The 25731-nt window shown below is 44.1% G+C and overlaps 1 protein-coding gene across 3 annotated transcripts in view; it reads left to right on the top strand.

Annotated features, from left to right (window-relative positions):
* The first annotated feature begins 1263 nt into the window (after positions 1 to 1263).
* ETFA (electron transfer flavoprotein subunit alpha) overlaps positions 1264 to 25731 on the top strand; it is a 65218-nt gene continuing 40750 nt past the window's right edge. Inside the window, exons 1-4 of one of the 3 annotated variants that reach the window (XM_038767542.1) lie at positions 1264 to 1290; positions 23097 to 23243; positions 24951 to 25032; positions 25163 to 25245. In XM_038767542.1, the coding sequence (XP_038623470.1) occupies positions 1279 to 1290; positions 23097 to 23243; positions 24951 to 25032; positions 25163 to 25245 (324 nt within the window). In that variant the 5' untranslated portion in view covers positions 1264 to 1278. Of the gene's footprint in view, positions 1291 to 8012; positions 8116 to 23096; positions 23244 to 24950; positions 25033 to 25162; positions 25246 to 25731 lie in introns of those variants that run through there. The other 2 variants (XM_038767541.1, XM_038767540.1) reach the window with 2 other exon arrangements.

Genomic DNA, 25731 nt, shown 5'->3' with positions numbered 1-25731 from the left:
TCTATCCCAACTGCAATCTCCAAGCCAAAAAGCAGACATTTAAACCCATATTCACTCGTTAATTGATTTTAGCTCAAGCAGTTTTTGTGCTTTCTTTATTTATACTATTGGAAGATTGTCTCCCAAATTAAACCACATTACACTTCTTCCACCTGAGTTCTACACCATTTGAATGAATATTCTTCATATTTTGACCCTGCTACTTTAAAATAAGATTCATTTACAGTCATATTACACCCCCTATTACCCACTTAAAAAAATTCCTTTCTAATGAAGAAACTAGGTCATGGTATCCTAATTAAATAATCCTGGATAATCATAGCTTGGACGAAACAGCATGGCCTAGTGGATAGAACACAGAACAGGGAGTCTAAAGGACTTGAGTTCTAATCCCAGCTCCCCCACTTTCATTCATTCATTCATTCATTCATTCAATCCTATTTATTGAGCGCTTACTGTGTGCAGAGCACTGTACTAAGCGCTTGGGAAGTACAGGTTGTCTGCAGTGTGAACTTGGGCAAGTCACTTCACTTCTCTGTGCCTCAGTTACCTCAACTTCAAAATGGGGAATGAGACTGTGAGCCCCATGTGGAACAGGACCTGTGTCCAATCTGATTATTTTGTATCTACCCCAGGGCTTAGTACAGTGCTTGGCACATAGTAAGTGCATGGCAAATACTATAAGTAATTGTCTCTTTGATTATGATAACAATTCATTTTCATAGTAACAACTAATTTTTACTCTGACTTCTAAATATGCACTTTCAGTAGCCTAGTTTAAGTATTGTTTTATTCTTCTTTGCCTTTGTACTGATTATCTACAGAACCCCTGGATCTGTTGGAGCAAAGGTGAATTGTGTTGATTCGATCCCGATCTGATTACACATTATAAACTCCTAAAACACTAAACCTACTTCCTTTGTGCAACCAAAGGTTTTCCTCCTCAAGCCAAATTGAATAAAAGTTTTGGCTTTCTAAAGGGCCACGAAGGTTTTAATCTAAATTCAGAAATAAAATTTACTAGAAATCCTTTTCTGGTTCGAATTGACTAAGAAATTTATGAAGGGAACACAGGAAGTTGATCCAGTCAGAATGATCTTTATTTGAAAGATACATTGAAAGATCTTGAGTTAATTTGAGCAATGATTAACTAAACTATGATTGTCTTTTCCTTGTTGTGTAGTTTTCTTTGCGGGCCTGCTGCCCATCCTGTGGAAAGAGCCCAACTCTTGGAATCCAGAGGCCTGGATTTCTAGTCTCACATCTGCTGGCTGAGCCATGCCATCATGGGTAAGGGTTTAATTTTATTATTATTATTATTGTTAATAATATATTAATAACATATTCTGAAGGGAAGCAGCATGGCCTAGTGGATAGAGAACGAGCCTGGGAGTCAGAAGGAACAGGGTTCTAATTGTGGCTCCGCCGTTTGTCTGCTGTGTGACTTTGGGCAAATCACTTCACTTTTGATTACCTTGTATCTACCCCAGGGCTTAGAACAGTGGCTGGCACATAGTAAATGCTCAACAAATACCATTTTAAAAAAAGTCGGGGAAGGGACTGGCCTAACTATGAAACAAGGTTAAAAAAATGCAGGGTTCCAAGATGGGAGTAGAAGGGGAGACCAGGGGATGGGGAGGTTGGACTTGGCATGGGATTTTGGGAAACGCGTGGGAGCTTCAAGGAAATTGAGAAACATTTTGAAAAGCTGTAATGTTGGGGAGAAAAGGGAAAGAACATGTAAAGGACGGGAGAGGAGAGCCGTTCAGGAGAAGCTTAGAACAGGGAGAGGGTGAAAATTCCCAGGAATAAACAATGGCAGCAGCAACAGTGAAGGCTGCTGCTGTTGACCATGAGGAAAAGGATGCTAAGCAGTCTCTTCATCACTCCTCTGTTTCTCTGATGGTGTGTCACTGCCACGACAGCTATGGGGATTCTTTCACCATTCTGGGCAAAAGCAGGATCCTAAGGGCTTCTGTCCTGTGCTTTTCAGGCAATGGAGTGGAATCCTGAAAAGTAAAATGGAATCCTGAAAATTGTGACTGTCCTACCTCTATTTGGACATCGATGCTCTGCACACAGTATGCACTCAATAAATGTGATTGACTGATTGATCACCTTATGTCAATGAAGATGGCCAATATCGACTGTCTACTGCCTACCCTATTGCCTTCCCCAAACTCTGAAACTTCCTCCAATGCTGAATTGTAACCCCGCCAAACTGGGTGAATTGTAGTCACAGAAAGAAATGAAGTTGTTAGTAGGCATTACCAGAGACGAGCTCATTCTCTGTCAAATCTTTATTAAGCACCCTCAAGGTGAATAGCACTGTACTAAGCACTTCGGTGGAAGGAACCTTGAAGAACAGGCACAGCCTGTCCCCTAGGGCTTATAAGTTAATAAGATATATGAGACTGATAAATTCAGTGTCAATATAAATATGTTCAAACAGATACAGTACTTAACAAAATGAGAGGGGAAGAATGGATCAAACTGGGAACATGTCTACCAACCCTGTTGTATTGTACCCTTCCAAGTGCTTAGTACAGTACTCTCTGTTCACAGTAAACACTCAATACATACTATTGATTGATTAATTGATTGATTGGGTTGATTAATACAGTATGGGCCAAAATATAGTCGGCAGGAATAGGGTAAGAAGAAAGATGCATCTGACCTGCCTCCCAGCCCGCACCCTCCGCTCCTCTGCTGCTAACCTCCTCACTGTGCCTCGTTCTCGCCTGTCCTACTGTCGACCCCCGGCCCATGTCCTCCCCCTGGCCTGTAACGCCCTCCCTCCACACATCTGCCAAGCTAGCTCTCTTCCTCCCTTCAAAGCCCTACTGAGAGCTCACCTCCTCCAGGAGGCCTTCCCAGACTGAGCTCCCTTTTTCCTCTCCTCCTCCCCATCCCCCCGCCCTACCTCCTTCCCCTCCCCACAGCACCTGTATATATGTTTGTACATATTTATTACTCTATGTATTTTACTTGTACATATTTACTATTCTATTTATTTTATTTTGTTAGTACATTTTGTTTTGTTGTCTGTCTCCCCCTTCTAGACTGTGAGCCCGTTGTTGGGTAGGGACCGTCTCTATATGTTGCCAACTTGTACTTCCCAAGCACTTAGTACAGTGCTCTGCACACAGTAAGTGCTCAATAAATATGATTGAATGAATGAATGAATGAATTCTATCTGGCTGCCACCATGTCCACAAAGATAAACATATAATATCATCATTGCACATGAGAATACATAAATCAAGTTTACCAGCATGTTGAAAGTGTAATTTGGGAAAAAATTACATGAAAAGTGTTATTTAATATAATAAATATCAAAACAACTTTATTGATAGACGCCGTGAATTCCTAATATTTAATGAGTGGGATCCTCAACCACTTTCAGCATGTTAAGGGGCCCACTAGCCCAAATTATTGCCTACCCCCGGGGTAGCTGGTGAAAGCTTCTGGGAAGAGTTGGACTTTCAGGGCAGAGGCTAGGCAGAGGTGGCCTTAAGTGATGTTTGTCTCTTGGTATCGGCAGAGGACCAGGTGCACCTGACTATTTTAGAGTTTCTTCCAAATACATGAAGCCAGATGTTAAGGCTTTGAAAAAATGGACCTGGCTGACCATATCCAGGAACCGTGAAATGGTTACTTTTCTGGGGCTAGGCCGTGCCTTCAGAATCTCTGGTCTGCTGTGGTCTGAACAGATCTCTGGGACTAGTGTTCTTCAGTGGGGAGGTGCCCTAGCGATGACCTAATGGTAAAGTGCCTTATAATTCCTTGTTAAAATAATATTACTCACTTGTATCTGGAAGAAGCACCTTCCAAGAATAGTATTAGCGGCAGGGTGGAGTGTGTCTGGATCTGACCTTGCTGTTATGGCCTGAAAGCATTAGGTCATCCGTAGAGGTACTTCTCCAAACCTGATCTCTTCTCCCCATCTTATCTTTCTGCTTCCTCCTCCCTCTGTACTAGGAACGTGCAGGATCGTGCAACTCGGTTACAATTTAACACCTCTTGCATTCACTGGGCACTCACTGTATGTTCTTATATCAAAGTTTGTTTCTGCCTCTAGGCGGTATGCTCGTTTCGGTCAGGAAAAGGGTCTGCTAATTCTGTTGTAATAGTAATAATAATGGTGGTATTTGTTAAGTGCTTACTATGTGCCAAGCACTGTTCTAAGCATTGGGGTTGATGCAAGGTAATCTGGTAGTCCCACATGGGGCTCATGGTCTTAGCCTGCATTTTCCAGATGAGGTAACTGAGGCACAGAGAAGTTAGGTGACTTGCCCAAAGTCACACAGCTGACAATTGGCGGAGTCGGGATCTGAACCCATGACCTCTGACTCCAAAGCCCGTGCTCTTTCCACTGAGCCACGCTGCTTCTCTTGTACTCTTGTACTTGTACTCTCCCAAGTGGTTAGTACATATGCTCTGCACAGAGTAAGTGCTCAGTAAATGCTATTGATTGATTGCCTCCCAGGGTCTTTTTCCTAAAACTCCCTCATTCTCTTGGCCAGGGACGGGACAAGATGCGATCCAAAAAGATAGGCCTTTCCAAGGGTTTGGTCCAGCTAAGAGTGGGAAGGAGTCCTGAAGACAATGTCCATCCCTGAAAAACATTCTGAGTCTGGCTCCCGCCCTGAGAGGATGACAGCTTGGCATCTTAAGCAGGAGGCCAGATATTATTTGCTCAGAGACGGGAGAGAGGTCTAGGTGACTGAGGCCCCAATCCAGTTCAGCTCTTGAAGTTACACTCATCACCCTGAACTACACTTGGAAGCCAGGGGGGCACCTGGGAGAGTCGACAGGGTATCGAACATGTTTCATGTGGCTGCTGACGCTTGGAAGTGGAGATAAGAGGTGGGAGGACTAGGTGGGAGGCAGGGGAAGAGGTGGTAGGGTAGAGCTAGCTAGTACTTTCCCAGCAGTATTTGAGTACAGTCATTTAGGTTGGGGAGGCTTATTTGTTGCACTAGCATTTTAGGGATTAGTTTGGGCAAGAAGGAGGGTCTGAAAGCATGGCTCTTCCACCTTTGCAATTTTCCTGCTGTGTGACCTTGAGCAAGGCACTCAACTCTTCTGTGCCTGTTTCCTCACTAGTAAAATTGAGATTAAATACCTGTTCTCCTTCCCTCTAAAATAATGATGGTATCTGTTACCCGCCGTCGACCACCGGCCCATGTCCTTCCCCTGGCCTGGAATGCCCTCCCTCCACACACATCTGCCAAGCTAGCTCTCTTCCTCCCTTCAAAGCCCTACTGAGAGCTCACCTCCTCCAAGAGGCCTTCCCAGACTGAGCCCTCTTTTTCCTCTCCTCCTCTCCATCCCCCGCCCTACCTTCTTCCCCTCCCCACAGCACTTGTATATATATTTGTACAGATTTATTACTCTGTTTTACTTGTACATATTTATTATTCTATTTATTTTGTTAATGATGCGCACCTAGCTTTAATTCTATTTGTTCTGATGACTTTGACACCTGTCTACTTGTTTTGTTTTGTTGTCTTATGTCTCCCCCTTCTAGACTGTGAGCCCGTTGTTGGGTAGGGACCGTCTTTCTTTGTTGCCAACCTGTACTTCCCAAGCACTTAGTACAGTGCTGTGCACACAGTAAGTGCTCAATAAATACGATTGAATGAATGATTGAATTTACTATGTGTTACTGTTCTAAGTGCTGGGGAAGATACAGGTTAATCAGGTTGGACACAGTCCCTGTCTCACATAGAGCTCACAGTCCCCATTTTATAGATGTTGCCAACTTGTACTTCCCAAGTGCTTAGTACAGTGCTGTGCACACAGTACGCGCTCAATAAATACGATTGAATGAGTGAATGAATACATATTCTATTTATTTTATTTTGTTAGTATGTTTTGTTTTGTTGTCTGTCTCCCCCTCCTAGACTGTGAGCCCTCTGTTGGGTAGGGACAGTCTCTAGATGTTGCCAGCTTGTACTTCCCAAGCGCTTTGTCCAGTGCTCTGCACACAGTAAGCGCTCAATAAATACGATTGAATGAATGAATGAACTTGTACTTCCCAAGCACTTAGTCCAGTGCTCTGCACACCGTAAGCGCTCAATAAATATGATTGAATGAGTGAATGAATACATATTCTATTTATTTTATTTTGTTAATATGTTTTGTTTTGTTGTCTGTCTCCCCCTTCTAGACTGTGAGCTCGCTGTTGGGTAGGGGCCGTCTCTAGATATTGCCAACTTGTACTTCCCAAGCGCTTAGTCCAGTGCTCCGCACACAGTAAGCGCTCAATAAATACGATTGAATGAATGAATGAATGAATGAACTTGTACTTCCCAAGCGCTTAGTCCAGTGCTCTGCACACCGTAAGCGCTCAATAAATACGATTGAATGAGTGAATGAATACATATTCTATTCATTTTATTTTGTTAATATGTTTTGTTGTCTGCCTCCCGCTTCTAGACTGTGAGCCCGCCGTTGGGTAGGGGCCGTCTCTAGATGTTGCCAACTTGTACTTCCCAAGTGCTTAGGCCAGTGCTCTGCACACAGTAAGCGCTCAATAACTACAATAGAATGAGTGAATGAATACATATTCTATTCATTTTATTTTGTTAATATGTTTTGTTTTGTCGTCTGCCTCCCCCTTCTAGACTGTGAGCCCGCCGTTGGGTAGGGACCGTCTCTATATGTTGCCAACTTGGACTTCCCAAGCGCTTAGTCCAGTGCTCCGCACACAGTAAGCGCTCAATAAATACGATTGAATGAGTGAATGAATACATATTCTATTCATTTTATTTTGTTAATATGTTTTGTTTTGTCGTCTGCCTCCCCCTTCTAGACTGTGAGCCCGCCGTTGGGTAGGGACCGTCTCTATATGTTGCCAACTTGGACTTCCCAAGCGCTTAGTCCAGTGCTCTGCACACAGTAAGCGCTCAATAACTACAATAGAATGAGTGAATGAATACATATTCTATTCATTTTATTTTGTTAATATGTTTTGTTTTGTCGTCTGCCTCCCCCTTCTAGACTGTGAGCCCGCCGTTGGGTAGGGACCGTCTCTATATGTTGCCAACTTGGACTTCCCAAGCGCTTAGTCCAGTGCTCCGCACACAGTAAGCGCTCAATAAATACGATTGAATGAGTGAATGAATACATATTCTATTCATTTTATTTTGTCAATATGTTTTGTTTTGTTGTCTGCCTCCCCCTTCTAGACTGTGAGCCCGCTGTTGGGTAGGGGCCGTCTCTCGATGTTGCCAACTTGTACTTCTCAAGCGCTTAGTCCAGTGCTCCGCACACAGTAAGCGCTCAATAAATACGATTGAATGAGTGAATGAATACATTTTCTATTCATTTTATTTTGTCAATATGTTTTGTTTTGTTGTCTGCCTCCCCCTTCTAGACTGTGAGCCCGCTGTTGGGTAGGGGCCGTCTCTCGATGTTGCCAACTTGTACTTCTCAAGTGCTTAGTCCAGTGCTCCGCACACAGTAAGCGCTCAATAAATACAATTGAATGAGTGAATGAATACATATTCTATTCATTTTATTTTGTTAATATGTTTTGTTTTGTTGTCTGCCTCCCACTTCTAGACTGTGAGCCCACTGTTGGGTAGGGACTGTCTCTATATGTTGCCAACTTGGACTTCCCAAGCGCTTAGTCCAGTGCTCTGCACACAGTAAGCGCTCAATAAATACGATTGAATGAGTGAATGAATACATATTCTATTCATTTTATTTTGTTAATATGTTTTGTTTTGTTGTGGCGCTCAATAAATACGACTGAATGAATGAGGTTCCCAGGCCCCCGTGACCTTTGCCCTACTCCCGGGGTCCGCCAAATCCGCCCGGCTCCGGTCACCTCCGGATTGGCCGCGCGGCCGACCAATGGGGCGGGGAGGATTTCGGAGCTCGCGCGCTCCGCTCCCGTTCTCGCTCCTGGTTCTCGCGAGAGTTCGAGGTGGAGGGAGGAGGGGGCGCGTGAGCGCGGGTTGGGGCCGGGGGCAGAGGGGGCGCGGCGGGGCTGAGGTGACGACGACGGCCGCCATTATCGTCGTCATCGTCATCATCGTCATGTTCCGTGTGGCGGCTCCCCAGCGGCTCCGGCGGGCGGTGAGTCCGGGGACGAGGGCCGAGGTGCAGTAAGCGCTCAATAAATAATAATAATAATAATAATAATAATAATAATAATAATAATGGCATTTCTTAAGTGCTTACTATGTGCCAAGCACTGTTCTAAGCGCTGGGGAGGTTACAAGGTGATCATCATCAATCGTACTTATTGAGCGCTTAACTGTGTGCAGAGCACTGTACTAAGCGCTTGGGGAGAACAAGTTGGCAACATAGACAGTCCCTACCCAACAGTGGGCTCACAGTCTAAAAGGGGGAGACAGAGAACAAAACCAAACCAACTAACAATATAAAATAAATAGAATAGATATGGACAAGTAAAATAAATAGAGTAATAAATATGTACAAACATATATACAGGTGCTGTGGGGAAGGGAAGGTGATCAGGTTGTCCTACGGGGGGGGCTCACAATCTATCAATCAGTCGTATTTTTTGAGCGCTTACTGTGCGCAGAGCACTGGACTAAGCGCTTGGGAAGTACAAGTTCATTCATTCAATCGTATTTATTGAGCGCTTACTGTGTGCAGAGCAATGGACTAAGCGCTTGGGAAGTCCAAGTTGGCAACATAGAGAGACAGTCCCTACCCAACAGTGGGCTCGCAGTCTAAAAGGGGGAGACAGAGAACAAAACCAAACCAACTAACAATATAAAATAAATAGAATAGATATGGACAAGTAAAATAAATAGAGTAATAAATATGTACAAACATATATACAGGTGCTGTGGGGAAGGGAAGGTGATCAGGTTGGCCTACGGGGGGGCTCACAATCTATCAATCAGTCGTATTTTTTGAGCGCTTACTGTGCGCAGAGCACTGGACTAAGCGCTTGGGAAGTCCAAGTTGGCAACATAGAGAGACAGTCCCTACCCAACAGTGGGCTCACAGTCTAAAAGGGGGAGACAGAGAACAAAACCAAACATACTAACAATATAAAATAAATAGAGTAATAAATATGTACAAACATATATACATATATACAGGTGCTGTGGGGAAGGGAAGGTGATCAGGTTGTCCTACGGAGGGGCTCACAATCTATCAATCAATTGTATTCATTGAGCGCTTACTGTGTGCAGAGCACTGTACTGAGCGCTTGGGAAGTCCAAGTTGGCAACATAGAGAGTCAGTCCCTAACCAACAGTGGGCTCACAGTCTAAAAGGGGGAGACAGAGAACAAAACCAAACCAACTAACAATATAAAATAAATAGAATAGATATGGACAAGTAAAATAAATAGAGTAATAAATATGTACAAACATATATACATATATACAGGTGCTGTGGGGAAGGGAAGGTGATCAGGTTGTCCTACGGGGGGCTCACAATCTATCAATCAGTCGTATTTTTTGAGCGCTTACTGTGTGCAGAGCACTGGACTAAGCGCTTGGGAAGTCCAAGTTGGCAACATAGAGAGACAGTCCCTACCCAACAGTGGGCTCGCAGTCTAAAAGGGGGAGACAGACAACAAAACCAAACATACTAACAAAATAAAATAAATAGAATAGATATGGACAAGTAAAATAAATAGAGTAATAAATATGTACAAACATATATACATATATACAGGTGCTGTGGGGCAGGGAAGGTGATCAGGTTGGCCTACGGGGGGGCTCACAATCTATCAATCAATCGTATTTATTGACCGCTTGCTGTGTGCAGAGCACTGTACTAAAGCGCTTGGGAAGTCCAAGTTGGCAACATAGAGAGACAGTCCCTACCCAACAGTGGGCTCACAGGCTCACAGTTTTAATCCCCGTTTTCCAGATGAGGTAACTGAGGCCCAGAGAAGTGTGAGCCCACTGTGGGGTAGGGACCGTCTCTACGTGTTGCCAACTTGTACTTCCCAAGTGCTTAGTCCAGTGCTTTGCACACAGTAGGCGCTCAATAAATACGGTTGAATGAATGAATGAGTTTTCCAGGTGAGGTAACTGAGGCCCAGAGAAGTGTGAGCCCACTGTTGGGTAGGGACCGTCTCTATACGTTGCCAACTTGTACTTCCCAAGCGCTTAGTACAGTGCTCTGCACACAGTAGGCGCTCAATAAATACGATTGATTGATTGATTGACTTGCCCAAAGTCACACAGCAGACAATTGGAGCCGGGATTTGAACCCACCAGGATTTGAACCCATGACCTCTGACTCCAAAACCCGGGCTCTTTCCACTGAGCCACGCTGCTTCTCCAATAATGACGTTTGTTAAACGCTTACTCTGTGCAAAGCACTGTTCTAAGCGCTGGGGGGGATACAAGGTGATCAGGTTGTCCCGCGTGGGGCTCACACTGCATGGCTCAGTGGAAAGAGCACGGGCTTTGGAGTCAGAGGTCATGGGTTCAAATCCCGGCTCTGTCAGCTGTCACTTCTCTGCGCCTCAGTTACCTCATCTGTAAAATGGGGATTAAAACTGTGAGCCCTCTGTGGGACAACCTGATCACCTTGTACCCTCCCGAGCGCTTAGAACAGTGCTTTGCACATTCATTCATTCCTTCAATCGTATTTATTGAGCGCTTACTGTGCACAGAGCACTGTACTAAGCGCTTGGGAAGTACAAGTTGGCAACATATAGAGATGGTCCCTACCCAACAGTGGGCTCACAGTCTAGAAGTACATAGTAAGCGCTTAACAAATACCATTATTATTATTATTATCATCCCCATTTTACAGATGAGGTAACTGAGGCTCTGAAAAGTTAAGTGACTTGCCCAAGGTCACACAGCAAACATGTGGTGGAGTCGGGATTCGAACCCATGACCTCTGACTACAAAGTCCATGCTCTTTCCACTGAGCCACGCTGCTTCTCTAAATACTTTTGATTGAATGAATGGGGCGGGCTTGACCCAGCGGCCTCCCCCCCCCCCCCCCCCCCCCCCCCGCCTCCAATGATAAATGATAATAATTATGGTATTTGTTAGGCACTTACTATGTGCAGAGCACTGTTGGTTTTGCTAAGTGCTTACTATATGCTAAGCGCTGCGGGGAGATGTAAGGTGATTGGATTGTTCCACGCCCGGCCTGGGGAGTCAGGTCATGGGTTGTAATGATAATAATGATGGCATTTATTAAGCGCTTACTATGTGCAAAGCACTGTTCTAAGCGCTGGGGAGGTTACAAGGTGATCAGATTGTCCCACGTGGGGGCTCACAGTCAATCCCCATTTTACAGATGAGGTAACTGAGGCCCAGAGAAGTTAAGTGACTTGCCCAAAGTCACACAGCTGACAGTTGGCAGAGCCGGGATTTGAACCCCTGACCACTGACTCCAAAGCCTGTGCTCTTTCCACTGAGCCACGCTGCTTCCAATCCCCGCCACTTAATAATAATAATAATGATGGCATTTATTAAGTGCTTACTATGTGCAAAGCACTGTTCTAAGTGCTGGGGAGATACAAGGTGATCAAGTTGTCCCACGGGGGGGCTCACAGTCTTCATCCCCATTTTAATAATTATTATAATAATAATAATGGCATTTATTAAGCGCTTACTATGTGCAAAGCACTGTTCTAAGCGCTGGGGAGGTTACAAGGTGATCAAGTTGTCCCACGGGGGTGGGGGGGCTCACAGTCTTCATCCCCATTTTACAGATGAGGTAACTGAGGCCCAGAGAAGTTAAGTGACTTGCCCAGAGTCACACAGCTGACAAGTGCCGGAGCCGGGATTTGAACTCATGACCTCTGACTCCAAAATCCGTGCCCTTTCCACTGAGCCACGCTGCTTCTCCAAGCAGCACCCACTTGTCTGAACACGTCGCTTTGCTTTTCTGTGGCTCAGTTACCTCCTCTGTAAAATGGGGATTAATAATAACAATGATGGGATTTGTTAAAAAAAAAGATGGTATATTTTAAGCGCTTACTATATGCAAAGCACTGTTCGTTCATTCAGTCATATTTAATGAGTGCTTACTGTGTGAAGAGCACTGTACAAAGTGCTTGGGAAGTACAAGTCGGCAACATATAGAGACGGTCCCTACTCAACGACGGGCTCCCAGTCTAGAAGAGGGAGACAGACGACAAAACAAAACATGTACACAGGTGTCAAACTCGTCTGGGGAGGTTACAAGGTGATCAGGTTAACCCTCAGGGGGCTCACAGTCTTCATCCCCATTTTACAGATGAGGTAAACTGAGGCACAGAGAAGTTAAGTGACTTTCCCCAAAGTCACACAGTTGACAATTGGTGGAGCCGGGATTTGAACCCATGACCTCTGACTCCCAAGTCAGTGCTCTTTCCACTGAGCCACTCTGCTTCGCTAAGCGCTTACTATGTGTGAAGCACTGTTTTAAGCGCAGTAAGCCCCTTGTGGGACAACCTGCTGACCTTGTATCTACCCCAGTGCTTAGAACAGTGCTTGGCACATAGTAAGCACTTAACTAGTACCACTATTATTATTATTAGGCCTGCCTGGGTCACTGCTCCTGATTAGTACAGTGCTCTGCACACAGTAAGCGCTCAATAAATGCAATTGAATGAATGAATAACCTCCGCTCCGCGAGTCCCAAAGGAGAGCCAGGCCCGGCACCCCAAAGGGCCTGGGGACCAGTGGGGTCGGACACCAACCGACTTCCCTTCACCTTCCCTGCTCTGCCCTCCTCACAAATGGCCTGGCCCCCAGTGGCAAGAGTACATGCTTGGGAATTAGAGGTCATGGGTTCTAATCTCTGCTCCGCCACTTGTCTGCTGGGTGACCTTGGGTAAGTCTCTTCGCTTCTATGGGCCTCAGTTCCCTCGTCTGTGTAATGGGGATTATGAATGTGAGCCTCCTGTGGGACAGGGACTGTCCAACCTGATTACCTTGTATCTGTCCCAGCGCTTAGAACAGTGCTTGGTACATAGTAAGTGCTTAAATGCCGTTATTATCATCCTCATTATCATTTCCTTTCTTCCCCTATCCCTCTCCTCCCTTCTCTTTTCCTCCCATTCCTCCCTCCCCTCTCCTTCTTTCCTTTCTTCCTTTTTTCCTTCCTTCCTTCCCTCCTTCCTTCCCCAGCATAATGAGCTCCCATCTTTTCCCAAGCAGAACCCAAGTAGCCTTGACTCCCTACTGGGTGCCTCTTGGTGGGCTTGGTTCGTACCTCTCAGGCTTATACCCTGTCTGGTGGTTTTCTCCTCCCATTCCCAACTGCGCAAATTGCTGTAATTAATAATTATAACAGTACTCTGTGCCAAGCATGCTCTAAATGCCGGGGTAGGTACTAGTTAATCAGGTTGGACACAGTCCCTGACCCACATAGGACTCACACTTTTAATCCCCATTTTAAAGATGATGTAATTGAGTCACAGAGAAGTTAAATGATTTGCCCAAGGTCCACAGCAAATGTGGTGGAGCTGGGATTAGAACTCAGGTCATTCTGGCTTCGATGCCTGCGCTCTATCTGCTAAACCACCCTGATTCCCAGCAGATGATTGAGTAAAAAATTGCATCTATGACAATAATTAGGGCACTCTTATTCATAATAATAATAATAATAATAATGTTATTTAAGTGCTTACTATGTGTTGGGCCCGGTACTAAGTGCTGGGATGGATACAAGAAAACTGGGTTGGACGCAGTCCCTGTTTTATGTGGGGCTCACAGTCTAATCCCCATTTTACAGATGGGGTAACTGAGGCCCAGAAAAGTGAAGCTACTTGCTCAAGGTCACACAACAGACAAGAGGTGGAGTCAGGATTAGAACCCATAATCTCCTGACTCCCAGGCCCGTGCTCTATCCACTACTCCATGCTGCTTCTCATTAAATCTAGGCCCAACAGCAAAGAGGTTCAAATTTCCCTGTAAGTAAAATTGAATTGGCAGCATTGGCCCCACCTGCTTCTGGAAACATCATCCAACCTCAGTTTCACTGACAGTATCCCTCCTGGTTCTCCTCCTGTCTCTTTGGCTACTCAGTCTCTTTTGCAGGTTCCTCCTCTGCCTCCCGCCCCCTCACTGTGGGGGACCTTCAAGGTTCATTTCTGGGTCTCCTGCTATACCAATTCCCTTGGAGAACTCATTTGCTCCCATGGTTTCAACGACCACCTCTGTGTGGATGATATGCGAATCTACATCTACCAGCCCTGATCTGTCTCCCTCTCTGCAGTCTCGCATTTCCTTCCTCCTTCAAGACATGTCTACTTGGATGCCCTCCCGTCACTTAAACTTAACTTGTTCGAAACAGAACTCCTCATCTTCCCAACCAATCTTTGTCCTTTTTCTGACTTTCCCATTGCTATAGACAGCACCACTATCGGATTTCCTGTCTCACAAGCCCTTATCGTTGGCATTATCCTTGACTCTTCTCTCTCATTCAACCCACATATTCATTCTATCAGTAAGTCCTATTGGTTCAACTTCCAACAACATCACTAAGATCTGTCCTCTCTGTCCATCCAAACTGCTACCAGGTTAATCCAAGCACTTATCCTGTCCCACCTTGATTACTGTATCAGCTTCCTTACTGACCTCCCTACTTCCTGTCTCTCCCCACTGCAGTCCATACTTTGCTCAGCTGCGTGGATCATTTTTCTACAAAAAAATTCAGTCCACGTTTCCCCATTCCTCAGGAACCTCCAGTGGTTGCCCATCCACCTCCTCATCAAATAGAAACTCCTTACCATCAGCTTTAAAGTACTTAATCACCTTGTATCATTCTTAATTAATTATTATTATTAATTAATTAATTATTAATTGTTATTAATCACCTTAATCATTCTTGTATTCTATTCTTCCTCTCCAACTCAGCCCACACACTTCGCTCCTCTAATGCCAACCTATTTACCGTAATTTAATATTGTCTATATTGCCGATGACCTCTCACCCACGTTCTGCCTCCAGCCCTCCTTCCTCAAATCCGACACTGACTCTCCCTTCTCCCAAGCCATACTGAAGGCACATCTTCAAGAAGCATTCCCTGACTAAGCCTTTTTTCCCTTTTCTCCCTTCTCCCTTCTGCATTGCTCTGACCTTCTCCTTTTATTCATCCCCCTTCCCAGCCCCATAGCACTCATGTATGTATCTGAAATATGTCTGTCTCCCCCTCTAGACTGTAAACTCGTTGTGGGCAAGAAATATGTCTGCTTATTGTTATGTTGTACTCTCTGAAGTGCTTATGTTGTACTCAAGTGCTTAATACAGTTCTCTGAGTACAGTAAGCACTCAGTAAATATGGTTTATGTAATGGCCTGTAGTTTTTTGAATTAGGAATGAGGCAATGTTTGGACTGTCATCAGAAGAGTTTGAAGACCTTTGTGCGGATTGACTTTCCCCACGCTTTAGTGGATTGAAGCTTTGCTTTGTTTGTTCCACAATGGGCTCTGCGGCCAGGTTGTGGAGAAATTGCGGGTCAGGTGGTTTCTGGCCCCTGTTAGAAGTTAAACTTGGATGGATTCAGAGGATTTTCCAATTTATATTGAGAAGTTGAAAGGAGGGAAAACAAGAGGCACTGCTAATGATATGTATCATGGTATCTCCAAGACTCCTGCTCATTCCCCTGCTCTCATCTTAAAGTAAAATCCAAGCCTTTTGTTCTTAACTTCCCTTCACCTCTGTCACTGATCCTTCTCCCTACAGGAACCCTAAACACCATGACAGATGTTGGGAAGCCCTGGGGAAAATAAAGTCTATAGTGTGCTTTTCTGAATGGAACAGGTGCCAAATTGTCATTATGAGTGGTGGAAGAGAGGGGGTCATAAAGAGGTGGGATTTTAGGGGCCATCAGAACTGGGAGAAGGACAGGCTTCAAACAGCTTATAGACCAGAAATCCACCTTTTGGGATCTTTTCAGCCCTGATTGGAAACCCTCAGGTCTTGTTAGAGACCTGAAATGGACAAGACTTGGGGGTTCAGCTCACAAAGGTATTTCCCTGCCCAATGGAGTGGGCAATGAAATAACTATAACCATGAAAAATAAGTCTTTCTTATAGGAGGTTGTGTAGGAAGAAGGTGAGATTTGGTAATTATTAGGTGGTAAGCATGTGAAGGGGAGAGGATTATTTTGGAAAATTTTTGTAAAGTTCAGCGATTGGAAAAATGGCTGACCAGATTTTGTATGTGCCTTTAATAAACATTTGTCAGAAGAGTTGGTGTTAACTGATCTGTTGAGAGTATTCAATAGGAATTTGACCTTGGATGATTATTTTTAAATTTGGAAGCTAGAGTAGTACTCTATAGCACTCATTCATGACTTATGCCCTAGATAAATTTAAATGCTCTTGGAGCATTCAGTCATTTATTTATTGAGCGCTTACTGTGTGCATAGGACTGTACTAAGCGCTTAGGAGAGAGAAGCAGTGTTGCCTAGTGGATAGAACACGGACCTAGGAGTCGGAAGGATCTGGCTTCTAATTCTTGCTCTGCCACTTGTCTGCTATATGACCTTGGGCAAATAACTTTTTCTGTGCCTCATACCTCATCTGTGAAATGGGGATTAAAACTGTAAGCCTAATGTGGGACAGGGACTGTGTCCAGTCCAATTTGCTTGCCTCTACCCTGGTGATTAGTACCTTGTCTGACACATAGTAAGCGCTTAACAAATACCACAATTATTAGAACTAGAATGGTCTAGTGGATAGAGCATGGGTCTGGGAGTCATAATAATAATAATAATGGCATTTATTAAGCGCTTACTATGTACAAAGCACTGTTCTAAGCGTTGGAGCACTGTTCATAAGGAACTGGGTTCTAGTTCTGGCTCTGCCACTTGTCTGTTGTGTGACTTTGGGCAAGTCACTTAACTTGTCTTTGCCTCAGTTATCTCAACTGTGGAATAGGGATTAAGACTTCAATCTATACTTCATGCTGCTGCCCGGATTGTCTTTGTCCAGAAACGCTCTGGGCATGTTACTCCCCTCCTCAGAAATCTCCAGTGGCTACCAGTCAATCTGCGCATCAGGCAGAAACTCCTCACCCTCGGCTTCAAGGCTGTCCATCACCTCGCCCCCTCCTACCTCACCTCTCTTCTCTCCTTTTACAGCCCAGCCCGCACCCTCCGCTCCTCTGCTGTTAATCTCCTCACCGTGCCTCATTCTCGCCTGTCCTGCTGTCGACCCCCGGCCCACATCATCCCCCTGGCCTGGAATGCCCTCCCTCTGCCCATCCGCCAAGCTAACTCTCTTCCTTCCTTCAGGACCCTACTGAGAGCTCACCTCCTCCAGGAGGCCTTCCCAGACTGAGCCCCCTCCTTCCTCTCCCCCTCATCCCCCCCTTTATCCCCCCATCTTACCTCCTTCTCTTCCCCACAGCACCTGTATATATGTATATATGTTTGTACATATTTATTACTCTATTTTACTTGTACATATCTATTCTATTTATTTTATTTTGTTAATATGTTTGGTTTTGTTCTCTGTCTCCCCCTTCTAGACTGTGAGCCCACTGTTGGGTAGGGACTGTCTCTATGTGTTGCCAACTTGGACTTCCCAAGCGCTTAGTACAGTGCTCTGCACACAGTAAGCGCTCAGTAAATACGATTGATTGATTGAGTGAGTGATACCATGTGGGACATGGGCTTTGTTTCTACCCCAGTGCTTAGAACCGAGCTGGACGCACAGTAACAGTAAGCACTTAACAGATATAGTCATTGTGTCTACCCAAGTGCATAGAACAGTACCTGACACAGAATAAGTGCTTAAGTGCCATGATAAATTATTATTATTTCTAACTTGGGCTACAGTGACCTCTAAGTCTTGCTAAATGCTGGTGCTGTCTCTTCAACAATCAAAACACAAAAATGTGTTTGGCTGCCTACTTTCAGGGGACTTTTTAGGGTTGGGTAAGGGGTGTGACAGCGTTAGCAAGCCATACCTCTGACATTTATTTCCAACCAGTTGGTGGTATTGATTGAACAGTTATTATGTACAAGGTACTGTACTAAATGCTTGAGAAAGTGCAATACAGTTGGTAGACGTGATCCTTGCCCACAAGGAGCTCACAGTCCAAAGAGGGAGACAGTCATTAAAATCAGTTACAGAAAGGGGAAATGGCAGTGTAAGGATGTGGACATAAGGCCTTTGGGGCTGAAGGTGGGCTGAATATGAATATCAAGTGAAGTGAATATCAATATGAATACCAGAGAAGCAGCATGGCGTCGTGGATAGAGCACAGTCCTGGGAAGTCATGGTTTCTAAACCCGGCTCCACCACTTGTCTGTTGTGTGACCTTGGGCAAGTCACTTCACTTGGCTGTGCCCCAGTCCCCTATCTGTAAAATGGGGATTGAGACTGTGAGACCCGATTTGGTTGTATCCACCCAGCGCTTAGTAAAGTACAGTGCCTGGCACATAGTAAGTGCTTAACAAGTACCATAATCATTATTATTATTATTAAGTGCTCAGGGGGGACATCATGGTTTGCATTAAGCCATCTAAGCTCTGTTGCATGGATCCCTGATGGCTGATGATTTTCTCGTTGACAGCCAGGGTTAGTTAAGGGTAGAGTGACTCCAGTACAGAACACATCTGGGCCCGTTTTTCCTGAAGTAAACTCCACAGGTCCCTCATTCACTTCAGGCTTGAATGTATAATTTCAACTTTTAAGTTCTGTAGCAATTTGGGGGCCGTTGTTTAGGCAAATGGAATTCAGTCTCCAGGATCCTTAGGTAGGGATGAACACCAAACAAAGACTCTTTCACCCATAATAATGATGGCATTTATTAAGCACCTACTATGTGCAAAGCACTGTTCTAAGTTCTAGGGAGGTTACAAGGTGATCAGGTTGTCCCACGGTGGGCTCACAGTTTTAATCCCCATTTTACAGATGAGGTAACAGGCACAGAGAAGTTGTGACTTGCCCAAAGTCACACAGTTGACAATTGGTGGAGCCGGAATTTGAACCCATGACCTCTGACTCCAAAGCCCGGGCTTTTTCTATGGAGCCATGCTGCCTCTGTTCTCTTCCCCATAGTACTGCCCAGTGCTGTAGTAAGCGCTGGGGTACATGCAGGACGATCAGGTGGGACACATTTCTGTCCCACCCGGGGACATGTGATCTTGGTAGGTATTTAATTCCCATTTTATAGTTGAGGAAACTGAGGCACTGAGAAGTTCAGTGACTTGGCCAAGTTCACACAGTAGGCCAGTGGTGGAGCTGGCACAGACTCTAACCAGGGTCTTCACACCTCTGAGTCCTGGGCTCTTTTTCACCAGACCACATTGTCTCCTCTAATTTGTGTAGATATTAATGAAGGGGAAAGTTGAATATTAGGAACAAAATTAAACTAGTCTTAAATTTTTTGAGGCGCCTCTTGATAAGCTGATGAGAGGGGCCTTAGTGTTAGAGCACCTGTTGGTAGAAGGTCACTGTATAGTTGACAAAGTGCATGTTTAAAGTGAGCACTTTTTATAGATATTCAGGGCTCTTTATCTAACCTCCCTTTAAAGAGTGTGCAATACCCCCTGAAAATTTTAAAACTCCAGACTTCTAGGAGCAGGAACCAATTTATATTTTGATAAGACTATAAATCGTTGCAAGTATGGGCCATTTGCCACAAAATTATGGATTTATTCCTCGAATGGTGACTAAAATCTCATAACTTTTATAGCAAATGATGTATGAAACATAATCAAAAATATGGTGTCTGAAATATATTGGCAGTAGTTTGTACCGGCAATTCACTTGAAATGATCTCTAGGTAGTAAATCATATTAGGTTCTTAAATACGTAAAAATGAATCCCCAGAGCTTTACAAGATCCCATCCCATATTCTGACCAAGATCAGTGAGCCATAAACATCATCATAGGCAGGTGCTATCATTATGGTTTACTGGTAGACTTGTAGATTTTATTTGTGGCTAGTTATACGTAGTGTGATATCCATTTATTCTTCTGTACATATAGCCAGTTTTACCTCACCCATGGCAAATGGATTTCCTGCTGCTAATTGCTGTATGCCTCTCTTTGCTCTGGAGCTCTATTCCACTATTTTCATCACTGTTTATTTGCTGTGAAAGTAGTTCTTATCAGTCATTGTGGAATCATGAAGAGCAGGCGGCAGCATTGTGAAATGTTCATGAATTGCTTTCACTCTCTGCCCATTAAACACCATAGTCTATAAAGGCCCACACTCACCGTGCCCCATGCACACCCCATTGCTTGTGACCAAGACCCTGCATTGACAGGGTCTTAGATGTCCAGAGGATGAAAACTATTTGTCATTCCAAAATAGTATTCCATGCAATATATAGCTGAAAATAGCAAACCTATTTGGTGTCGAGTTTAGACATGTAACCTATCAGCACACTGTCAGACAAGTCTGGCCAAGAGGCTACTGTTGATAGACTTTAATTGTGCTTGTAAATTGTAAATGGGCAGTTTTACCAGTTGGACAAAAGAAGCAGCTGATTTGGCCTATTGCCTTCAAGACTCCCTTCCTCCTCCTCACCCCCGCCCCTTCACCCCCCAGATCCTCCCAGCCAGGACCCCCTACTTTCATACCTTCACTGCAACAACTGCTGGGCTAAAAATATCCTCAAGAGTGATGGGGAAGGGAGTGTGAGCATGGTGGTAGAAATGGACAAACACTCCTGGGACGTGAGGGAACTTTGTTTCATGAGATTTTTACTGTTCTAGGCCCACCTGAATCTTTATTATTATTATTATTATTATTATTATTATTATTATTATTATTATTATATTAAGCACTTACTATGTGTCAAGCACTGTTCTAGGCACTGAGGTAGATACTAGTTAGGGTGATCACCAACCCTGTCCCACAAGGGGCTCAAAGTCTAAGTAGGAGGGAGGATTTCCTCATCTGTAAAATCCCCATTTTACAGATGAAGAAACCAAAGCACAGAGAAGTGAAGTGGTTTGCCCAAGGTCACACAGCAGGCATGTGGTGGAGTTGGGCTTAGAGCCCAGGTCTCCGGACTCCCAGGCGTGTGCTCTTTCTGCTGCCCTGCAGACAGAACAATAGGACTTTGAGTGCACGGCAAACAGACTGTAAGCTCCTTGTGGGCAGGGAATGTATCTACCAACTCTGTTGAATTGTACTCTCCCAAGTGCTTAGTATTTAGAGCTCTGCACACAGATATCAGTAAAAGTACCATTGGTTGATATCTAATTGCATATATGTGTCCTTCCTTCCTACTCAAAGTAGGTGCCACTGACAGTGAAATTCACTTATGGGTGCATGCCCAGAGTGTAATACAGAAAGCAAAAATCATTCTTGGACAAGAAGCGCATCTGCCTGGGAGTCAGAAGCCTGGGTTCTAATCCCGGCTTCCCCAGGTGTCTGCTGTGTGACCTTAGGCAAGTCATTTAACTTCTCTGTGCTTCAGTTCCCTCATCTGTAAAATGGGGATTAGGAGTGTGAGCCCCATGTGGAATAGGGACCATGTCCAACCTGAATAATTCTTTCTGCTCCAATGCTCGGAACAGTGCATGGCACACAGTAAATACTTAACAAGTGCCGTAATTATTATCATCAGATAATTCTGTTGTATTGTGCTTTTCCAAGCACTTAGTGCAGTGCTCTGCACATAGTAAGTGCTCAATGCATAATCATTCAATAAATACCACTGATTGATTCATTGAATGTTCAGCATTGAACAGGTCCTTAGAGAATTACCAGAATTTGCTTTCAATTCCAGTGGCTTAGGTGAAGCATTACATAAGAGCAGACCCAGAAATGTACTAAGTCTCCACTTGCTTTGTAACTTAGATGAGGTGGGATTGCTTTTAAAGACATTTCTTGATGGATGCTGGAAGAATTCTTCTAACAGTTCCTCCTGAGAGTGTAATATGAAAAATGCCCCCTTTTATCACTAATAGGCAATGCACTCATCATTCTAATCCGAAAGGAGAATTGTTTCAACACAGTAGCTTGCTTGCTTGTTAGACTTTGATGGACACTTTTCCCAGGAACACTTTCCCCAGCTTTCAATTAAAAGAAATACTAGAGAATACAGTCATACACAGCGATCATTTCATTGTAGTAGATTATTCTGGTTTTTCTGGCAAGGCCTAGTGGAAAGAGCAAGTGACTGAGAGTCAGGAGACCCAGGTTCCAGTCCCAGCTCTGCCATGTATCTGCATTGATTAGGAGGGCTTCAAAAGAGGAGATTTACGTGATTTGGAGGGAGGGAGGATGTACCACGTAAGGGGAGTGCTTCATCATCCCCAAAGACCTGACATTCCCAAAATATTTTGTTGTTGCTTGTGGTTGATGGTCATCAAATATCCCAGACCCAAGAATCACTGGGGCTTATGCAGCTGCCTGCTGCTCTCATCTTTGGCAGTCACATGAACCACATTCCCAGGAATGATGAGAACTAACTTCTCTGCTGGAATTGCCATTGATTGAGCTGTTGAGGCTACCATTTGGTATGAGCTGGCTTCAGGGAAAAATGTGGTCCAGGCAGTGAACATCTGACTGCATGCTGATTTCGGTGCTGAAGATGCCGGCACAACTGCTAGCATGCACGACTTTGTGGCAAGAGACTTCCTGAATGGATTGTTGGGGCAAAGTGGTCTCTGAATAGATTTAGATTACATTGTAGGGTGTTTTGAGAGACTGAGTAAACCCAGTCTGTTAGGCAGTAAACCCTACACTTTTTTTTTATTACTGTCTTTTGGATATTCTCTTTACAGCTCTGCATCAAATGAGAGAAACTAGGTGTTAGTGATAACCATAGTTTGGCCATTCCTAATTTTAGAGTTGGTGAGTTCTACTGATAAAGGTCGTTCAGCCCGTCCAGTGTTCTCTTATGTAGGAGTGTGTTCATGGGAAACTCCGGAAAGTATTTGGTAGCATTTCCAGCTCTGGGTAATTAATTTGACACTAATTAAAATATCCAATTAGTTGATTTAGTAATGGGCTTCACGCCTGTCTGTTATTGTCTTTAAACAGATGACTATTAATGTAGTCTACAAATTCTAAAGTTCTCCACCCAGGGGGACATTTTCATTAGAGCGTATGTGTTTGCTGATGAGTCTTAAAACTTGTTTGGCTTGATTTTTTTGTTGTTCTTTAGTATAAGTAGCTTAACCTTTCTTTTTCCCTTTTTTTTGTACTCTGTCCTAGGCTTCACTCCTGCGACATCAGAGTACACTGGTAATAGCTGAGCATTCAAATGATGCAGTAACACCCATCACACTAAATGCCATTACGGCAGCCAAGCGCCTAGGGGGCGAAGTGTCTTGCTTAGTGGCTGGGACCAAATGTGACAAGGTGAGAAACCGTTAAAGTCAACACAGTAAGTAAAATACCCATTTATATCAAAATCATTCCCTGGGGACTGAGATCTACCGAGCGTCACTAATCGGAGCTGAGTGCAAATTCTCGGGAAGATTTGTGGGTCGTGAACTTGACTGAAGATGATGGAAGAATTCTCTCTTCAAAATGTTGATCTTCTACACGAAGTAGGATCCTTTATTGAATTTGCAGCTGTGTCTTTACCAGCTACTGAGGTGTCATGACTCATTTATATTTCTTGGGTTTTAGTTTCTGTAGGAGCCCATTGTTGGGTAGGGATTGTCCCTATTTGTTGCTGAATTGTACTTTCCAAGCGCTTAGTACAGTGCTCTGCACACAGTAAGCACTCAATAAATACGATTGAATGAATACTAGTATCTGTTTGCTTCCCCCCTGCCCTTTAAGCGACCTTCCTTATAGTGCCCTCCAACCCCCCTTCCCGGTCCGGTCCTGACTGACTCTCCCCCCCACCCCACCCCCACCCTGGGAAAAAAGCCCTTGTTATCACCAAGTTACATTAACGACAACCTCATTTGCACCTACTCCTCCTTCCTGTCCCGCCATCGACCCTGGCCCACATCCTCCCCTGGTCCTGGGATGCCCTCCCTCTGCCCATCCGCCAAGCTAGCTCTCTTCCTCCCTTCAAGGCCCTACTGAGAGCTCACCTCCACCAGGAGGCCTTCCCAAACTGAACCCCTTCCTTCCTCTCCCCCTCATCCCCCTCTCCATCTCCCGCATCTTGCCTCCTTCCCTTCCCCACAGTACCTGTATATGTGCATATATGTTTGTACATATTTATTACTCTATTTTACTTGTACCTATCTATTCTATTTATTTTATTTTGGTAGTATGTTTGGGTTTGTTCTCTGTCTCCCCCTTCTAGACTGTGAGCCCACTCTTGGGTAGGGACTGTCTCTATATGTTGCCAGCTTGTACTTCCCAAGCACTTAGTACAGTGCTCTGCACACAGTAAGCGCTCAATAAATACGATTGATTGATTGATTGATTGTCCTTCCTCCTGCTGCTTCTATCTGTCAACGATTATTGTCTGTCCTTTCCCTATGGGAAGAGTGTATGTTTTGCTTCTGGTGTACTTTTGCAAGTGCTTAGCACAGTGTTGTGTACTCAGGTGTTAAAGACCATATTTGAGTGCTTACTGTGTGCAAAGGTTTGTACTAAGCGCTTGAGCACTGTGAGTGCTAGATGATGGATATTTTTCCACATTGTCCCAGCAGTGATTCCATTTTTACATAATGTAAGCAAATACTAATCAATGTCATCTTTTAAAGTAGTTTTCTAGTGTCTTGACTTATTGGATTTACTTTTATGTGTGACGTTTTAATGTTATTTTGAAATAGCAATTCTTTTTCCTGTGGTCCAACCAGTCTAACAGTACAAACTTGTTACAGAATTTAAAAAATCAGCCCTGCTTGTAGTTTACCAATATTGATATCTAATACTGTAGGAGGGGTTATTGCTGAAATCTACCAGGCCTGAATCTATAAAGGCAAATCGCTTTTGTTTCAGGCATTCACGATCTGGTAACATATATTTCTAAAATATAACATTTGGTATTTTATTCCTTTCTCATGCTTAGTTTGCAGTTGTTGCCTTAGGAGCAGTATAGTTGTGTAGCCGCACACAAAGTGGAAAATGGGTAATTGTCTATTCTTCTAATCATAGGTGGCAAAGGATTTGAGTCAAGTAGCAGGTGTGGCAAAAGTTCTCGTGGCTCAACATGATACGTACAAAGGGCTCCTTCCAGGTGAGGCTTCTCTGTTTGAGTATGCTGTGATTTACTTCTGCCAAAGAAAAAAATAACAGCATGTAAAATTGCAGCCAAGCATGTGAATTTGCAACTGTTCTGAAGCTTGTCAAATGTGTCTTTTTCTCAGAGGAACTGACTCCATTGATTTTGGCAACTCAGAAGCAGTTCAATTACACGCACATCTGTGCTGGAGCATCTGCCTTTGGAAAGGTGAGGAGACAAAGGGAAATGTTGAAAAATCTGTTGCAGCTGCTTGGAAGACAAAAAACCCATTACACATGTTGATTCAGCCAAAAATTTGTAGGGTGCTCTTTGCTTTCTTTTGGAGAAAATCAGTAGCACTTGTGAAGAGTTGTTATTGCAAAGCGCCTGTCATTGTTTTATATCTTATTTCCTAAATTCTGCTGCAAAAACTCACTGTAAGCAGGAGTTGAGCAGATATTTGAAACAACTAAAAAAGAATTTAACAATTTTTTTTTTTTTACTTTTTTTGGTCATGTGTACTTGATTGCTTGGGATCTTAGAAATGGAAATGAAACCTTTCATCTTCGGATTTCTTAGTCATGTCCAACTCTGGTAATTGCCAACCATTTTATAGACATTGTCTCCATAAATTGGGAGACAGCATGACCTAGTGGAAAGGGCACAGCACAGGGACACAGATTCTGCTTCTAGTCCTGATCCTTCCACTCCTTC

The sequence above is a fragment of the Tachyglossus aculeatus genome, chromosome 26 (genome assembly GCF_015852505.1).
Source record: "Tachyglossus aculeatus isolate mTacAcu1 chromosome 26, mTacAcu1.pri, whole genome shotgun sequence".
NCBI lineage: Eukaryota > Metazoa > Chordata > Mammalia > Monotremata > Tachyglossidae > Tachyglossus > Tachyglossus aculeatus.
The sequence above is the reverse complement of the archived record's forward strand: the minus strand, read 5'-3'. Positions and strand labels throughout refer to the sequence as shown.